The 20,135-nt window shown below is 38.8% G+C and overlaps 1 protein-coding gene and 1 long non-coding RNA gene across 11 annotated transcripts in view; both read left to right on the top strand.

The window, feature by feature from the left end:
* The window catches only part of SLC18B1 (solute carrier family 18 member B1), a 44,738-nt gene that overhangs the window by 22,029 nt on the left and 2,574 nt on the right, over positions 1–20,135 (top strand). For 9 of the 10 annotated variants that reach the window (XM_021937837.2, XM_009206063.4, XM_003898165.4 and 6 more), the window contains 5 exons: positions 12,311–12,447; positions 15,331–15,432; positions 17,769–17,860; positions 19,001–19,096; positions 19,879–19,953. In XM_021937837.2, the coding sequence (XP_021793529.1) occupies positions 12,311–12,447; positions 15,331–15,432; positions 17,769–17,860; positions 19,001–19,096; positions 19,879–19,953 (502 nt within the window). Of the gene's footprint in view, positions 1–12,310; positions 12,448–15,330; positions 15,433–17,768; positions 17,861–19,000; positions 19,097–19,835; positions 19,954–20,135 lie in introns of all 10 variants that reach the window. The other variant, XR_004184405.1, reaches the window with a different exon arrangement.
* LOC116275360 lies at positions 329–7,584 on the top strand. The gene is made up of 5 exons (XR_004184406.1): positions 329–1,543; positions 2,059–2,154; positions 2,491–2,564; positions 4,474–4,568; positions 7,563–7,584. It is a non-coding gene; the product is annotated as an uncharacterized LOC116275360 (long non-coding RNA).

Below are 20,135 nucleotides of genomic sequence, written 5' to 3' on the forward strand. Positions count from 1 at the left end.
TCCTTTCTTTCCTTTCTTTCCTTTCTTTCCTTTCTTTCTTTCTTTTTCTTTCTTTTCTTTTCTTTTTCTTTTTTTTTTTTTTTTTTTTTTTTTTGAGACAGTCTTGCTCTGTCACCCAGGCTGGAGTGCAGTGGCACAATCTCGGCTCACTGCAACCTCTGACTCCTGGGTTCAAGCAATTCTCCTTTCTCAGTCTCCTGAGTAGCTGGGATTACAGACATGTGCCACCACGCCTGGCTAATTTTTGTATATTTAGTAGAGAGGGGGTTTCACCATGCTGGCCAGGCGGGTCTCAAACTCCTGACCTCAAGTGATCCTCCCACCTCGGCCTCCCAAAGTGCTGGGATTACAGGTGTGAGCCACTGTGCCCAGCATGAATATTTTTCTTATGCCTTAATTGACTCCTTTCACAACATTTTCTTTTTGAGGAGCCTGACCCATGTGTAGTAGAAATGTAGACCTCATGTTCCAGTCGATGTACAGCATAACCATTTGTTACAGTGCCATTAAAGGTATTTTAATGAACTCTCTCGTATCCACACCGTTATTTACTGTGGTTATTAGTACATGGAAAGGGAATGGCTAGTTATGAAGCCCAAGAATTAGGGGCTTAAATCTTTCCCAAGCCATTACTGTGGAGCTGTGGGCCCATCCTCTCTGCCTTCACGCACCACCAAGTGCTTAGGGACATTTCTGAGGACTTTTCCTAGAGTAAGAGGGAGGCCCTTCCTAAAATTTAGCTTAGAACAACAGAGTTCACTTCTCTGGCTTCCTGTGGTATGACGCTATGAGAAATGTATGGTTTATTTAAAGAGGCACAGTCTGACATGGAAAAAAACATCCTAGAAAAAGACAAAGATTGAATGATGATAGTATCTTTACATGGGAAGGGATGGAGAAAATTTTTATCGTAAATTGTACTTAGAGAGAAAAGGTAAAGAAAGGCAATCATGGTTGTAGAGAATGGATGTTGAAGAGTGCAAAAGTGTGTGTGCACGTGTGCATTTCTGTATTAATTATGAAGTTATTTGCAAAAATCCAAAGCTCTGCCTAAAGGATGGATCTAAACTGGACTCTTCTGACCATAAATATTCACTGCTGGTACTATGCCTTATATATACAAGATGGTCAATATATGACAGTTCAGGCTTTCCCTTTGTAGTATGCTAAGTGGCCAGTCCTATCTTAAAGAAATTAAACTCGTATTTTGATTCCTTAAATTTCTATAGCTAGAATCTGATTTAAGGATCTGCCGTAGTTCCAGGACTTGACAAAGTTTTTTAAACTTTCTATTTTTATATGTGAATGTAGTTGTGTATCACAGTGGTAGCATTTGAAGTTCAAAAGAAGTAGATTTAGGATAAATATTACCTGTAGCAAATCTTAGGAGCTCACTGATAGAATAGGCTATAAACATTAGTAACTGTAATTGATGGATGATAAACTACCTTGGCTGTTTCAGGAGAACGTAGAATGTCAGGGGAGCATCTCTCACCTGTGTTGTTGATGACAGGAAGGAAAACTGTCTTCTCCAAACTGTCAGGTAATTGGTATTACTGTCAGAAACAGAGACCTAGACTGATTGGGCCTTGGTCTGACCCATGTGCCAACTCATGGAACTTCCTATTCTTGAGTTTGAAGACTGGCCAGGGTTTTTTGTTTGTTTCCTATAATTAAATGTGATACCCAAAAGGAAGTGTGTCTAAATCAGCTGTTTCCTCGGTCCTGTGACTATGCAATAGAGCCCAAATTTCCTTAACCAAGGCATTTTTTGTGTTTGTTTATATACTCTAATTCTGACTTTTGCCAGCTAAAGCTAACAATTCTTTATAGGCATGGTGAGTGAATTATTTTCATGTAAGAGACTATGGTTTACTATCTAAACTATTACTAGTTTCCCTTTCTTCCCCACCCCATTTATTTTAAAAGAATAATCTTTTTGAAACTGATATGCAGATAAAGTTCACAAGATGATGATGCTCTGATCTATTATTCCCATTTTTCCATATTGATGCTAATTTTTCTTTGAAACTTTGTTTCCATTTCTATTACTTAAAGGCTGAAAAGAAGGGAACCAGCAATACGATTATTGGTATGATCTTTGGATGTTTTGCTTTGTTCGAGTTGCTGGCATGCTTGGTATTTGGAAACTATGTAAGTATCAAGTTCATATGCACATCTTAATTTTTAAAAATTATATGATGAATTATTTTAGTTTACTAGTCTAGAATTTGCATCGATACTGAAATAACCATGGTTATAATTTTATAAATTGTGCCACTGTTGACAGTTCCCTCCTCAGATTTGATTGATTTTTAACTCTTTCCATGTTTTTAAGCAATGAGTACTGTCACTATATTAAAGAATTATAATATATTAACTGTACATGTCTTCCCCCATCCTATATTTTCCAATACAGTGGATTTGTTTCTATCAGTATAGACTTTCAGAAGTCATAAATTTACCACTCTTCTTTGACATTTATTATAGCTTGTACATATTGGAGCAAAATTTATGTTTGTAGCAGGAATGTTTGTCTCAGGAGGAGTTACAATTCTCTTTGGGTAAGTCATTTTCTGATTATATTTGGGAGCTTGAACAGATTTCGTAATCTATTGTTAAAGGTTCTTTAAGTCAATGGTTCCATTATTGTCTGTCAAATGCATAGCATGTGACTAATGGCAGAAGTTGAGTAAGTAGAGAACAGGGATAAATGGCATTGATTTTAAGGAAACAGGCCTCTGGGGGATCTCCTTGATGCTTGCTACTGAACCTATTCATTAGGACTCCTGTGATTGTGAGTGACAGAAACTTAACTCACTTTTCCGAGTTACGGAAACATGCTAGCGTTAGTAAAAAAATGAATTGCTTTAATAAAGTGTCAACTCAAAAAATATCAGAATACAGATTTGAAACGATATCATGAGACATTTTTCCTCTTGTGATTTGAACAAGCTCTCCCCTTTAGGTGGCAAGGTGACCCCTAGCAGTTTCAGTAGAAAGTGCCAGTTGCCTAGTAGTTCCTATTAGAGTCACAGAATGAAGCCCCACTGACCTGACCTTTGCTGATGGCTGTAGCCAGGGGGAAAGAATGTTCTGCTTGACCAGGCCAGGTCACATGCTCAGTTCAGAGCATGGAATAGAATGGTTTCCCCCATTGCTACTTCCCGAAAAAGGAAAAATGAATGCCAGTGACAAAACAGATGTGAAAGTTCTTAAGCTTAGAGTTCTTAAACCAGCAGCATAATGCCAAATAATATGGAAGAGCTTATATAAGTACATGGGAACACAGAGGAATAACAGTACAGTAAGATTATAATGAAGTAAACTCAAGAAAACTGTTTTGTTTTGTTTTTTTTTTTTTGAGACGGAGTCTGGCTCTGTTGCCCAGGCTGGAGTGCGGTGGCCGGATCTCAGCTCACTGCAAGCCCCGCCTCCCGGGTTCACGCCATTCTCCTGCCTCAGCCTCCCGAGTAGCTGGGAGTACAGGCGCCCGCCACCTCGCCCGGCTAATTTTTTTTGTATTTTAGTAGAGACGGGGTTTCACCGTGTTAGCCAGGATGGTCTCGATCTCCTGAACTCGTGATCCGCCCGTCTCGGCCTCCCAAAGTGCTGGGATTACAAGCTTGAGCCACCGCGCCCGGCCAAGAAAACTGTTAAATGAAATGGGGTTAAAAAATTTTTGGAAGGGTCTTTTTTTTTCTTTCTTTATTCCTTTTTTTTTTTTTTTTTTTTGGTTTGAGCCCTACCATGGGAGAGATCTGAAACTGAGTTCTTTCTTCTATATGGGTCTTGTCAGAGTGATTCTACATGTTATTCTTCTTTTTCTTTTTTTTTTTTTTTTTTTTTGAGACGGTGTCTTGCCCTGTTTCCTAGGCTGGAGTGCAGTAGTGCGATCTCGGCTCACTGCAACCTCCGCCTCCCAGGTTCAAACGACTCTCCTGCCTCAACCTTCCAAGAAGCTGGGATTACAGGTGCTTGCCACCATGCCCAGTTAATTTTTGTATTTTTTAGTAGAGATGGGATTTCGCCATGTCGTCCAGGCTGGTCTCCAGCTCCTGACCTCGGGGCATATGCCTGCCTCGACCACCCAAAGTGCTGGAATTACAGGCGTAAGTCACCACACCGATTCTACATATCCTAGAAAGGTTTATTTGGTACTATCATCTGGGGGACCAGTTATATCGCAGAACAGGGCAACTAAGCTGTTGTTATGACTCAAATTGTTACCAAAAAAAGAAAAAGGGTAATTTTCTCCTACTGAAAAGACAGCAAAGCAACTCTTTTTTAAAAAATTATATTCTAAAGTGATTTATTCTAATAACTATGGGTGAGGTACTACTCTTTTTAGTGGGTACAGTTAAAAAGGAAAGAAATGAAAACTAGCTTGGCATTTGAGAATTGTCTTATTCCTTTTTAGTGTATTGGACCGAGTTCCAGATGGACCAGTATTTATTGCTATGTGTTTTCTAGTGAGAGTAATGGATGCAGTTAGCTTTGCTGCAGCAGTGACTGCATCTTCTTCTATCCTGGCAAAGGCTTTTCCAAATAACGTGGCTACGGTATTGGTATGTATTTTATAAGTATTTCCCACTTTCCTTTGAGCGTAGGCCAAAATATTTGCCCTTCCAAGTTAAAGCTGGGATCCATTCTTCTATACTTGCATTTCTGTACTCTCTGTATTATTGTTGCCTTTCACCCCGAGTTCCACTAGCAGCAAGCCTGTCAATAAATGTAACACTGGTGTTACTTAGGTGTTCTTCCTGGTTTTAGAATTCCCTGAATGGGCAGTTTGACAGGTAAATGTGGTCCAAATCAGTCATTCTTTTTACCACTTAAAAAAAAAATTTCCTTGGTAGTTTTTTTTGCTGTCTACCTGTAGCCTAGATTGTGGTTGAGCTGCCTGCAGCATTCCTCTGCCTTAGAAAAAGAGTTATCCCTAGTGGCAAAATAATCAATTCATACTGAAGTCCTTCCTCCGCTTTCCCCAGATTTATGCACGGGATCTTAGAAATCATCTCAAAGTCCTTAAGTGCTTCTGCACTGTCTATCTGAGGATGCTTTTGCATTTTGACGTAAAAATCCAAATCCTGGTGGCATCATATTGACATGTGTTTTTGTATACTGCTTAGATGCTTATAGAACTGGTATTAGTGACATATCAGATTCCCATCCCATCCATAGGCAGCTGCCTCTCTGACCCCCAAGAAGTCTTTTCTATTATAGCTCTCTCTCTCTGGGCCCATGCGCTTCTGAAAGACTCATATCAGAGTCTGTATGGCGCCCTTATAGCGTTTAATTGTTCTCTTAGACTTCAGAATCTTATCAGCTTAGTAACAAGGACTCCCTTATTTACTCATTTAATACTGTAGTTTGAAAATTTTTACTATCAGGTAAACGCTTTGCTGTGTAAATACTTATTCCCACTTTTTGTTAAGCATTTATGTATATAGCTGGATAGGTTTATGTTAGATTCTGTTGCCATTTGGCAGGTATACAATTTACATTTCCAGAAAATATATTTCTCTGGAAAGGGAGGAAAAAAAAAATATTTTTCTGAGAAGGGGCTGAGAAGAACACTAGTCTGTTGATATGCCCTATAAGATAAGGGTTTATGGCTAAGCAGGTTTGGAGAGTGCTGTCTGCTGCCTCTAACTTAGAGATGCCTAGTTCACATTAATGTCTTCAGACCTTGAAAATCCTGGAGTAGGATTACTTTATTAGATGTTCTACAACGCACTTTAACTATGGAACCGCTTTTTTCTATCTTTTCTTTCTTTCCTTCCTTCCTTCCTTCCTTCCTTCCTTCCTTCCTTCCTTCCTTCCTTCAACCAACCACCCACCACCCGTCCGTCCAGCGTCCGATCCGGATCCGATCCGACCTGATCCCAAGGTGGCTGGGATTATGAGTGTGAGCCACCACGCCTGGTTGAACTATTTTTCAAACAGACAAGACTTGTTGATCTCTTTAAAGAGCTGGTAGTCTGTGGAACACTCTGAAAGCGCCATCTAATAAATTCCTACGATAATGATAATAGTCCATTGGATCTTCTGATCAGCAAGAGACACCAGTGTTAAGCATACTCAAGTTTCTGTATAAAATTGCAGCCACAACAGCCAACACACTAACATGGTAATTGATCTGGATGGCCTTTTATTGTGATTAAGGAATTTCAATTTCTTTAGCATTGAAAGTTATGAATAGAATACTTTTGTGTACTCTGTAAGGTCTGAAGATATAAGGTTGTAAGCCACAGATCTCTGTTTAAGGTCCCTAAAAACTAGATTGACTTAAAATGTTGCAATATCTATAGTGGTAAACCCTTTTTTCCATAGCATTGTTTTGTTTAACTTAAACAAAATAATTTTTATATTGCAAAATTAAAAGTTACAGAAGGGAACATAGAATATAGTAAATATATTCTACATATAACTGTTGCTTAGTTTTGTATACACACCAGTTGTGCAGGTGCTCAGCCCTCCATCCTTAGGGAAGGCAACAGATATTGTAGGTTTCTTCCAGAGAAATTCCACATATATGTATGTACACACTGACACACACACACACACACACTGAGAGAAAGAGAGAGAGAGCTAAGCAAGAGAGCATGATTCCCTTTTTTTCTTTTTTATTTTTTACTTGACAGGACTATTGCATTTCATCCCTCTTTTTTCTTTTTACACAAATGGTAGCATAATTATATGTACCATTCAGCACCTCACTGGTTACACCAACAATGAAATCATCTTGAGATCTTCCTGTACCTACATATAAGGAACTTTCTTACTTTTTTGCATTTTTCTTACTGGCTGTATAGTATTTCACTGTGTGGATATAACCTGGTTTACTTACACTTGATCAATATTTAGATATTTCATCTTTGTTATTGCAAAACTCTGCTATAGTGCATAGTTTATATACATACCATGTCACATCTGCATGTCTTACTTGTAAGTTAGTTTCTTACAAGTGGAATTCTTACACATGATATGTGCCTTAATTTGCCAACTAAATTGCCTACTGGTGTTCACTTGCTAAAGATACATTCGATAGGAAATAGGTGAAAAATTGGTATCTGGTGGTTTAAATTTGCTCATTTATTTCTTTTTAAAGTGAGGGTGAACTCAAAATATCTTTGTATTCCACCTCTATGTGTCAACAGTTTATTTATACATTTGCCCATTTTTCTTTTCCTCATTGTAGCCTCTATGACGATTTGGGGAATTAGTTCTTTGCCATTTTTTCTCTGTTCTTCATTTATCTTTTGATTTTTTTATGCATAGTTTCCATATTTTCACGAATCAGATTTGTCAATCTTTTTTATCTCTGGTGTTTTATGTCACAATTACAATAATACCTTTCCCTATGATAACAATTTTTAAATAATTCTATATTTTATTTTTTCTAATAGTTTCACATTTCAATATGCATTTAAATTTTGAGTCCATCTTGGGAGGTGTGTATGTAAATTATGAAGAAGACAGAATTTCAAGCTTAGATAGTACCTTGTTAATTCTTCAAATGAAATATTTAAACTGATTTTTCTTTTTCTCATTTTAAGGGAAGTCTTGAGACATTTTCTGACTGGGCTAATACTAGGTCCTCCTGTAGGTGGCTTTTTATATCAGTCCTTGGCTAAGTGAAGTGCCTCTTTATTGTTCTGGGATGCATCGCTTTGCTGATGGTAAACACTGAATATGTATATTTTACCCAATTATGGTAAGTCCACACTTATGACTCATTTTAAGAACCTTTAAATATATGTTTATACCTTTGTAAGAGACCAGTTTACTAGATATTGTTTTATTTTATATAATCAAAAGTAGCTTTTAAAAATAACTGATTATTTTTTCAGTAATGCAGGCAATTAGTTTATATCAATTTCTGTAAATTAAAAAATTCTTTCCAACCTTTTAGAGCTAGCAAATATTTAACTTCTGATCATAAACCATTACCATATGCTGTGTCTATGAGAGATTTTCTTGGACCAAACTAAATAAAGCCAGAAGTTTCTGTGGGCCACACATAGCCCAGTGTTCCTAGAAGGCTATAAGCCAAGAGAATAATGCCCAACCTTCTTTTCCCAGTGGTCCTTGCAGCTGTCTTCACAGAGTAGCCTAGATACAAGGATGTAGATTCAGGTGTTCTCTTTTTAATAGTGTTTTAGTAAAAAATTATAAACTGGGCCGACACAGTGGCTCATGCCTGTAATCACAGCTTTGGGATGCCAAGGCTGGTAGATCACTTGAGGCCAGAAGAGGAGTCTTGAGACCAGCCGGCCAACATGGTGAAACCTGTGTCTACTACAAGTACAAAATTGCTGGGCTGCGGTGGTGCAATAATCTGTAGTCCAAGCTACTTGGGAGGCTAAGGCATGAGAATCTCGGAAACCCAGGAGGAGCTGCAGTGAGCCAAGATTGTGCCATTGCATTCCAGCCTGTGACAGAGCAAGACTGTGTCTGCCTCCTAAAAAATATAAACTGGTATTTAAAAAATCTCTAGATTGATAATAGATGTTGGAATGATTTGGCATTCCCAATTAATACTACTTTTAAAGATTGTTATTATTTGGTCAGGTACAGTGGCTCATGCCTGTAATCCCAGCACTTTGGGAGGCTGAGGCGGGTAGATCACCTGAGGTCAGGAGTTCGAGACCTGCCTGGCCAACCTGGTGAAACCCCTCGCCTCTACTAAAAATACAAAAATTAGCCAGGCATGGTGGTGCATGCCTGTAATCCCAGCTATTCAGGAGGCTGAGACAGGAGAATTGCTTGAACCCAGGAGGCGGAAGTTGCAGTGAGCCAAGATCACGGCACTGCACTCCAGCCTGGGCAGGAGCGTGAGACTCTGTCTCAAAAAAAAAAAAAAAAAAAAGTTATTGTTTTAGAAGAGTCTATAGATAGATGATGCTAGAAAATCAAATAAATTTTAAAAATTACTGATATTGGCAGAATTTTTTATTTTATAAGTTCTGTCCATTTCTTTACCATCTTTTAGATCCATAGACAGTGTGGCTTTAGCATTGGGTGGCTAAGAATCATTCATTATATCTGCTCACCAGGTCCCCTCTCCTATACTGCTCTAAAAAAAAAAAATACTTCTAAAATAGAGTCATGGACGTGTCAATTATCTTATTAAAATCTTTAAGGTCTAGTAAGTTTAAGAGATCTATTGTACATCATGGCGACTATAGTTAATAACAACATATTGTACACTTGAAAATTGTCAATAGTAGATTTTAAGTGTTCTTACCATTAAAAAAAAGTTTGTGAGGCAAAGCATGTTAATTAGCTTCATTTAGTTATTCCACAATGTATACATATATCAAAATATAATGTTTCATACCATAAATAGAGACAATTTTTACTTATTTTTTAAAATAAAAAATCCTTAAATCCATGAAATGTGAACTTTATCCTGAAAGCCATTGGGAGCTATTGTTAGATTTTTTTTTTTTTTTTTTTGAAATGGAATCTGTCACCCCGGCTGGAGTGTAGTGGTGTAATCTTGGCTCACTTCAAGCTCTGCCTCCCGTGATCAAGCAAATCTCATGCTTCAGCCTCTCAAGTAGCTGGGAGTACAGGTACATGCCACCACACCAGGGTAATTTTTGTATTTTTAGTAGAGACGGGGTTTCACCATGTTGGCCAGTCTAGTCTCGATCTCCTGACTTCAAGTGATCCTCCCATCTTGGTTTCTCAAAGTGCTGGAATTATAGGTGTGAGCCACTGTGCCTGGCCTATTGTTAGATTTAAGTAGAAGAGCCATATGATCTGGAATATCTTTCTTCCACTCTACCTAACTCTTACTTATCCTGCAAAACTTGATTTTATTACCTTTTTGTGGGGCGGAGGGGTTTCTTTCTTTCTTTTTTTTTTTTTTTTTTTTTTTTGTGAGACAGTCTTGCTCTGTTGCTCAGGCTGGAATACAGTGGAGCAATCTTGGCTCATTGCAACCTTTGCTTCCCAGGTTCAAGCAATTCTCCTGCCTCAGCTTCCAGAGTAGCTGGGATTGCAGGCCTGTGCCACCACACCTGGCTAATTTTTATATTTTTAGTAGAGACAGGGTTTCACCATGTTGGCCAGGCTGGTCTCGAACTCTTGACCTCATGATATACCCACTTCAACCCCCCGAAGTGCTGGGATTACAGGCGTGAACCACTGTGCCCAGCCCTTTTCTGGGGAGTTTTCTAAACCTTCTTGATCACTGGACTAGATCTGGTGTAGGTAGTGCCATAGTGCTCAGCATTTTTCCTGCCCCCTCACACTTGAGGACAACCCTATTCCCCATCTCTAACAGTAACGTCCTGTGGCAGGTTTTGTCAGCCAGGGAGTCATGTCCCTTCAAGCAAGTACCCCAAGTTTTCATTACTTGGTCTTCAACAGCTTAATTACACTAATTATGTTTCATTTTCATGGATGTTTTAATATATTCTCACTATGACAACTCCTTTTCTCACCCTGGATTTTAGGAACAGGGACTATTATGTAATAATGATTTATTTTTTACCATAAATACATAATACTTCTTACTTTCACAATAAATGTAACAAATTAAAATTGGAATCTTTTATCATTTTTAGTTTAAAAGTGACTAAATATCCTTAGTATATACAATTCAAAAATCACACCAACTTGTCTCCCTGCCTGCAATACCTCACTGAGCCACACAGTGGTGTTTCTCCTCTTTCTAAGTCCAACTACATCCTGTAGTTTCTGTAGTTGAGCATCAAGGATGTGCTCAGATTTATTTCACCATTGAATACTTGGTTCATAATTAAGAAACTAACACCAGCCAGGCACAGTGGCTCATGCCTGTAATCTCAGCACTTTGGAAGGCCAAGGTGGATGGGTCCGGAGGTCAGGAGTTCGAGACCAGCCTGACCAACATGGTGAAACCCCGTCTCTACTAAAAATACAAAAATTAGCCAGGCATGTTGCGTGCACCTGTAATCCCAGCTACTCAGGAGGCTGAGGCTCAGGAGAATTGCTTGAATTCAGGAGGCGGAGGTTGCAGTGAGCCGAGATCGCGTCACTGCGCTCCAGCCTGGGTGACAGAGTGAGACTCTGTCTCAAAAAAAAAGAAGACACACACACACACACACACACACACACACATAAACAAACAAAAAAAACAAAAACAAACAAACAAAAACTAACACCAAGGTTTCACTTTATCTCTTATATCCTGAAAAAATCTAAGGATAACACTTAAAATAGTTGAACCACACTTCATGATGTTTTTGCACTTTGCTCCGTATTTGATCGTGATTCAACAAGTATTTATAGACTAATGAACTGTGCAGGATATTGTGGGAGAAATGGGGATAAATGAAGGCTGTCATGGCCATCAAAGGGTTTCCACATCCATAAGTGGGAGGCTGAGGTGGGAGGATCACTTTAGGCCAAAAATTTGCGACCAGTCTGGGCAATGTAGGGAGACCCCATCTCTAAAAAATTTTTAAATTAGCTGGGTGAGGTAGTGCACATCTGTAGTCCCAGCTACGTGGGAAGCTGAGGCAGGAGGATCACTTGAGTGCAGGAGTTGGAGGCTGCAGTGAACTATAATAACACCATTGCACTCCAGCCTGGGTGACAGAGCAATACACTCCATCTCTTAAAAAAAAAAAAGCTTTCATGTCTGATATGAGTTTGCTATATCCCCACCCGAATCTCGCCTTGAATTGTAATAATCACCACATGTTAAAGGTGGGGCCAGGTGGAGGTAATTAAATCATGGGGGTGGTTTCCCCCATACTGTTCTCATGGTGGTGAATAAGTCTCACAAGATCTGATATTTTTATAGATGGGAGTTCCCCTGCACAAGCTCTCTTGCCTGCAGCCATGTAAGGTGTCCCTTTACTCTTCCTTCATCTTCCACCATGATTGTGAGGCTTCCCCAGCCATGTGGAACTTTGAGTTTCTTAAACCTCTTTCCTTTACCCAGTCTCAGGTATGTCTTTATTAGCAGTGTGAGAACAGATTAATACAATGTCTAAACCTGATATTATCTCTGGCCAGGATGAGTATAATAGTTACAACCTGTAACCTAAGACTCCTTCTTTCCCTCACACTCTCATTCCAGTTGATTCTTTCTAATTTGGGAAATTGTTTTTGATAAATTGAATGTGGCCTCTAGGTTTGAATAATTTATATGCAAGTGTAGATTGTATACAATTTTAGGCAAACTCAGAGGTTGAGTTGTGTTGATTACCAGATAAAGATGGTCTTACCAGTTTTCCAAATGAGTTAAAATTAAGAGATTTTAATTGCTTTGATTTTTTTTTTCTTTTTTCTTTTTTCCCCAAAGAGTCTGATCCAGGTGAACACTCATTCTGGAAACTGATTGCTTTACCCAAAGTTGGCCTTATAGCCTTCGTCATCAACTCACTCAGCTCATGTTTTGGCTTCCTTGATCCTACTCTGTCTCTCTTTGTTTTGGAGAAGGTAAGTTGCCTGGTTGCTGAAGAGTGCTGCGTTGTAGCAGGTGGATGTAACTGCTTGTTCTTGGGCCCTGCTCTGTGGAAAGACTTTTGCGTGGCTGGGAGAAGGAGGCAGAATGGGCACTACACACCGAGGTAGCCTGTCCATCTCTGCTGTGCCTGTGAACTAGGGATCTGATTCAGTAAAAATGAAAGAAGTCTTTCACTAAGTGGCCAAAACATTAGTTTCCTTCTTTCTAAGACCTTGCTCATGTCATTGTAGGTCTAGCTTGGGCATCATCCATGCTGTTTAACAAGGATACTTTTCCTCTGTTTGTTTGAATTGCAGTGAGACATTAGGGGTACACAGTAGCTCATTTGATGTAAGATGTGCTTCTTCTGTAACAGATCCCCCCTGGGTCTACTGACTTTTTAGGCTACTTCATATAATCAGATGACTATGGACTGTATTATTCTGGGATTTGAGAAAGGAACCAAGTATCCCTAGAACTAAAAATTAAAATGTTGAATTCTAAAAGTTTGAAGTCATCGAAATTTGTTCTTAGATATTTTTGAAAAAATATTATTACTGACACAGTGAAGTCCATTACAAGGTGTGGTAGTCAATTACACTGGACAATTAATATGTGTTGATAAAAGGCAAAAATGACTAACTTCGGCCCATAATGACTTTGAGGTACTAGATTTAAAATAGCACAGAAACTTAAGTTTCAATATACTTTCTAATATCAATAAAGTTGCTAATACGGTCATTTCAAATGCTTTCTGAACATTTACTGATCATAGAATGTAAAGATTAAAATTAATTTTTCTTATAATTTTACACTACCCCTTGAAATCACTGAAGACAGTTTGAGGAACTTCACAGGTAAACTTGGAGACTGTTATTTTAGTGCCTGGTCCAAGATTGAGACAGTAATATAATATTGCTTTTAGCCAGTGAGTACCGTAAGTTACCCAATGTCAGGCCTCTGAGCCCAAGCTAAGCCATCATAACCCCTGTGACCTGCATGTATACATCCAGATGAACTGGAGCAACTGAAGAACCATAAAAGATGACATTTTACCATTGTGATTTGTTCCTGCCCCTCCCCAACTGATCAATCGACCTTGTGACATTCCTCCCCTGGGCAATGAGTTTTATGATCTCCCCACCCCGCACCTTGTGACCTCCGCCCCTTCCCGTAAGAGATAACCACTTTTAACTGTAATTTTCCACTAGCTACCCAAATCTTATCAAACCGCCCCACCGCATCTCACTTTGCTGACTCCTTTTTCAGACTCAGTCCGTCTGCACCCAGGTGATTAAAAAGCTTTATTGCTGACACAAAGCCTGTTTGGTGGTCTCTTCACACAGATACGTGTGACGCCCATAAGAAAAATGTTTTGTGATTATACTGACACAGTCCATTTAGATCGTCAATAACCTGTATTTTTCAGCTGTTTTTCTGTGCTTTTAAGAAGTTGTGTCTAAACAATGAAAAAAAATCTATAACTAATCTCTGGGAAATCCAAGTTGTTTGTGTATATCTTATAAGAAATCTTTTTTGTTGTTGTTTCTCAAGAAAATGTAATTTATTTTAAAAAGATGAGGAAGACAGGAGGTTTCCTCGAAGATAACTATAATCAACCCATTTGTGGTATGGGAGGTAGTATAGGCCCTTCTTGTTTCTGGCTGATGATGGACTATATCAGAACTTTTTTTCGCTTTTGAGACAGAGTCTCACTGTGTCACCCAAGCTGGAGTATAGTGGCATGATCTCGGCTCACCGTAGCCTCTGCCTCCCAAGTTCAAGCGATTCTCCTGCCTCAGCCTCCTGAGTAGCTGGGATTATAGGCATGTGCCACCACAGCAGGCTAATTTTTGTATTTTTCAATAGAGATGGGGTTTCATCATGTTGGCCAGGCTTGTCTCAAACTCCTGACCTGAAGTGATCCACCTGCCTCAATCTCCCTAAATGCTGGGATTACAGGCATGCGCCACCACACCCAGTTTTACATCAGACATTGACTCCCTCAGGGCTATTGGTGGTGCCTCACCACTGCTGCCCCCTTTTCAGGTTGAAGTGCTGCAGCCCATCCCATTACCCAACTCCAACCTAAGAAATCTTTAGAAATTTATTTTCCTCTTTTTCTGAATCAGAAACCCTATGGTTGGAATCCAAGAATCTCTTTTAGCAAATTCTCCAGGTAATTTTTATGCACATTGAAGTTTGCAAAACATTAATTTACATATAAAAGTGCCCTTGTTATGCCCAGACTGTTCGTTCCCCAAAGAAGACCACCAGAGTCCAGAGTCAAAGCCAAGCGGCAAGGATCTTTACTACAAGTTCGAACCTGGTCCCTCCTTTACACAGTATACAAGAGGGCCCCGATCAATGCGAGCGTTTGCTTTTTATAGCCCGAAAGTTGCAGGGGAACAAAGAAATTCTTTTGGCTCCCGCGCTTTCAGTAACCTTGAACGGCTGTCTCCTTATCGGAGACTTTCCAGGTGGTGTTTGTACTGGGCTCAGGGAGTTTGAGAGATATATGGCAGTATGTGGTGGGATGGGAGGATGGGATGTGTTTGTACTAGGCTCAGGGAGTTTTGAGCCCAGGGGCTGAGGAATGTGCCCAGCTCCTTTCACTCTGAGTTATGGAAGCAAAGTATGTTTAATGCCAAAGGCTACAAAGCAAAAAATCTTCTCTTCTGACTTCTGGTTAGGTTGTCCTCCCATAGAGAAAAAGTAGTGCATTTTCAAAGGTAAGATGAAAATTAGGACAGCGCAGAATATTATTAATAGACTCATGGTAATAATAAGAGCTAAAGAAATGGTAGAAGGAAAAGAGGGATGTTTACTTAAAAATGACTTAATTATGTGACTTTAATATAGGATTTCTTTTACAGTTTAATTTACCAGCTGGATATGTGGGACTAGTATTCCTGGGTCTGGCACTGTCCTATGCCATCTCTTCACCACTATTTGGTCTCCTAAGTGATAAAATGCCAGTACGTACACTTAATTTATATTTGAGTCACTTTTGCATGTTTAGAGCAGTGGTTTTCCAGTTGTTCCTTTGGAACTCTAGGGGTCCACTGGTTAGACTTGATATATTCAACTGGACTAGGGAGAGGTTCCAGTATCTTCTATCACCCTAAGGGTCAGCTATCACACTAAACCAATTCACTTTAAATTGCTTCACCTGGGAAAAGAGGAAGAGTCTTAGGCTTAAAAAAAAAAAAAAAAATTGGATTAGACTTTCTTTTTCTAATTTCTTCCCCCATCATTGTCATCCAGACTGGAGGGCAGTGGCGCGATCATAGCTTACTGCAGCCTTGAACTCTTGGTCTCAAGTGATCCTCCTGCATCAGCCTCCTAGGTAGCTGGGATTATATGCATGTGCCACCACATCCGGCTCCTGGATTAGACTCTCTAAAGAAAAAAACTCTCTTGATGTAAAAAAAAAAAAAAAAAAAAAAGGATTGATCTTAATAAATAGGGCAAAGTCCTAGAGGCTATTACAGACTTGATCAAATTGAGAGATTTCTTCTTTAGGAGGAGATAATTTAGATTTTCTGTGTGAGTGAAAAAATTGACCACATAAATATGGACTGGTTATCTCATAGCCTTTCTGTTTAAAAAAAAAAAAATACCCTTCTGTTCTCTTTCAACCAGGTTTAAACCATTCGGTACAGATGATGAGAGCACAGAATTAGTACTGCTAATCAAATCTTAAACTTCTGTGGTTTTAGGGCTTATATTTTGCATTTCCCTTCATTTCATTTGCATATTTATTTATCAAGAACTGATTTACTTGTGGAATACTTAGTAACCCAGATGTCCAAAAGCAAATATCTTAAACAGTGTTTGGAGCTTGGTTTTCAGACATAATCTTACTTAACTGAGCGGATATGGCACCCCTGTAATTTTTGTCCTGATTCAAGTAGTTTATAAGGGATAATTTTAGTGGATACGATCTTAGTCCATTCAGGATACTGTAACAAAATACCATAAACTGAGAGGATTTATAAACAATAGAAATTTGTTTCTCACAATTGTGGAGACCAAAATGTCCAAGATTAAGGCACTGGTAGATCTGATGTCTGATGAGGGCCTGTTGCCTGGTGCACAGATTGTCTTCTTTCACTGTAACCTCACCACGATGGAACAGGCAAGGGAGCTCTCTGTGGCCTCTTGTATAGGGATACTAATCCTCTTCATGAAGGCTGCACCTTCATTACCTAATCACCTTCCAAAGGCTCACCTCCAGATACCAGAACATTGGGTGTTAAGATTTAATGTATAAATTTTGGGGGGATATAAGCATTCAGTCTCTAGCAGGTAATTTTTTAATGATGTGATTTTTCTAGGTATTGTAACTATTAATACCTGGTAGGGGTTTTTTTGTAGTCACTGGTTTTTTTGTTTTTTGTTTTTTTGACAGAATCTTGCTCTGTTGCCCAGGATGGAGTACAGTGGTATGATCTTGGCTCACTGCAACCTCCGCCTCCCAGGTTCAAGCAATTCTCCAGCCTCAGCCTCCTGAGTAGCTGGGATTACAGATGTCTACCACCACACCTGGCTAATTTTTGTGCTTTTTTAGTAGAGACTGGGTTTTACCATGTGGGCTAGGCTGGTCTCAAACTTGTGAGCTCAAGCAATCTTCCGACATCGGCCTCCCAGACTGTTGGGATTATAGGTGTGAGCCACCGCGCCTGGCTGGTCATTGCATTTTATAGTTAGTTTTTTTGTTGTTATATTTGTAATAGTTCATCATGTGCAAAATCTGATCTGCAATACACTCCCCTGCTAAGAAATCTTTGTCCTTTGTTCACTTTCTGTCTTGTTATATATTGTCCTTGCTTGCGAGTTTCTCATCTCTTTATTTTCTCACTCCTGTAATCCCAGCACTTTGGGAGGCCAAGGCAGGCAGATCACAAGGTCAGGAGATCGAGACCATCCGGGCTAACATGGTAAAACCCCGTCTCTACTAAAAAAATACAAAAGAAATTAGCCCGGTGTGGTAGCGGGTACCTGTAGTCCCAGCTACCTGGGAGGCTGAGGCAGGAGAATGTCGTGTACCCGGGAGGCAGAGCTTGCAATGAGCCGAGATCGCGCTGCCACTGCACTCCAGCCTGGGCGACAAAGCAAGACTCCGTCTCAAAAACATAAAAAATAAAATTAAAAAATTAAAAAATAATAAATAAATGTAAAGTTTTGTTTTCTTCATTGTATTTGGGTTTTTGAATATCATGATTTGTGTTTTTTACTATTGTTTTATATTGTTTGATTATGGAGGGTCTTTGCCTCTAAGACTCATTTTGACTCTCTTTCTCCTTACCAGCCTCTAAGGAAATGGCTTCTGGTGTTTGGCAACTTAATCACGGCTGGGTGCTACATACTCTTAGGGCCTGTCCCAGTCTTGCATATTAAAAGGTAGTTTTTTTTCTTCTGTATGTTTGGCTAAATAACATTAGGAATTATTTCAAAAAATTTTGTTTTAACACTGGTATAGGTTAGTATTTGGGACATTAATATTTAAATAATTAACTGTAGTACTCTATTGAATTGTTAGGCTGACAATATTTTACCCTACTAGAAGCTAGCAGTGGGAGAAGCAGAAAAAAAATGCATAAAATCTGTCTCAAATGACAAAAATGCATATTCTCCTGTATTTCAATTGTACCTACTTGTTTATACTTTATTTTTAAAATAGAATTTGTTGCTACTTACCTTTACTTGATAGTTCTTAGAATATATTTTTGTTTTTTTCTATCCTTCTTCCTTGAGGCAGGGACCAAATCTGTTTTTGTTTCTGTATCATCCTTAGCATGTAGTAGCTGCCTATTAAACCTTGCTTAATGTAATTACAACTAAATTGCTTAATGTAATTTAGTTGCTAAAATAAACTGAACTTCTTAGACCTTTTCAGGTACTTCTGGGATAAAACATAGTAATATGGAAAGGAAGGGGTTTCAGAGTCCTTCAGACTTGAGTTTAGGTTTTGGCTTTGCCATGTACTAGTAAGCAAACCACTTAACTTCCAAGAGCCTCAGTTTTCTCCTCTACAAAAAGGAGCTGATAATAGTACTTACATCACAAGGATTAAATCTGGTAACATATATTAAGTAACTGGCATAGTCTCTTCATATGGAACAAATGTGTTTCCTGACTCTTCTTTTACCTCTTTCCTTCTATGCCATTTTTAAATTAATTGAAGTTCAAAGCCAAGTGATTGAAAGAACTGTATTAGTACTGACATTTTCACTAATTTTGAAGGGATTTTGTCTGGTTAAAAGAAGCCAGGTTGGCTCCAGACATGTATATATATAACCAAAGGACCAAAAAGATGGAGATAACAGGATGAATTCCCCCCAGCCCCCACAAAAGCTGTAAGGAGCTAAAAGGCACTCTAACTGAATGAAATGGGTTAGATGGGAATGGGAATGAGACTAGGCACATAATCAGTGAAAATAACGTATCTGGGATCCTCACTTCCTTAGCATTAAGCTTTGTGTTTCTTAAAATGCTAATGTTTTTCTTTTTGTATTTGTTTTCTCCAAAACCCTTTTGCAGTCAGCTTTGGCTGCTGGTGCTGATACTAGTTGTAAATGGCATCTCTGCCGGAATGAGTATAATTCCAACTTTCCCGGAAATTCTCAGCTGTGCACAGTAAGTTACTTCCATTGCTTGAAGAGCTGTATTGTGAATAAGTAGTGAGTATCACAGGCTTTCTTGAATTTTTCAATTTTGCAGCATGTTGGATATTTTTGCCCCAATGTCAAATCTTCATGATTCTGTAGCATATGATATCATGATATAAATAGTAATAATACACTAATAGAAATGATAATAGTACATTAATAGCTAAAATGGGTTGTGGACAGATATCTGGCTTGATGTATGCCTCAGTATGTATGTAATTTTGAAAAGCTGAAGCAAAACAGATAGGTCTCAGCATTGTTCCTCTTTCATGGAGGAGGTCCATGAGAGAGCCTAGAGTGACCAGCATGTGTCACCTGGTCATCATTCTTTTGTTTAATAGGTGTGATGATGAAGAACACTAAGTACTATGGCTGTGCTGGGTCAGTTCAATAGTTCTCATGGGAATAAGGAGCTATCTCTGTTTTTTTAAAGTTGTCTTTGTTCTCTTTCCATCTTCATCTCATTTTAAGAATTTCTTAATTGTATATTTTTATAAGTATTTAATGCAAACAAGCCATGCTTCTTAATATCATATATATGTAGAAAAATTATTTCTAGAAAACCATGGAGTAAATGTAACTATGAAAATTCTTTTAAATTAGATTTGCTTTTTATCTCAGAAGTGGAGTGTTCTTGCTGTTGGTTTTTTCCAGATTATCCTTGGTTTATCTTAATTGATCTATCATACAATTTTTCTTTCACACAGGTTTTCCTTTTAATAATGGATACACTCATGTCTCTTTTTGCAGTGAAAATGGGTTTGAAGAGGGATTAAGTACACTGGGACTTGTATCAGGTCTTTTCAGTGCAATGTGGTCAATCGGGTGAGTAGTCATTTAATTTCTTTCTTTTTTTTTTTTGAGATGGCGTTTCACTCTCGTCACCCAGGCTGGAGTGCAATGGTGCGATCTTGGCTCACTGCAACCTCCGCCTCCCAGGTTCAAGAGACTCTTCTGACTCAGCATCCTGAGTAGCTCAGATTACAGGTGCCAGCCACCACATCTGG

The sequence above is a fragment of the Papio anubis genome, chromosome 6 (genome assembly GCF_008728515.1).
Source record: "Papio anubis isolate 15944 chromosome 6, Panubis1.0, whole genome shotgun sequence".
NCBI lineage: Eukaryota > Metazoa > Chordata > Mammalia > Primates > Cercopithecidae > Papio > Papio anubis.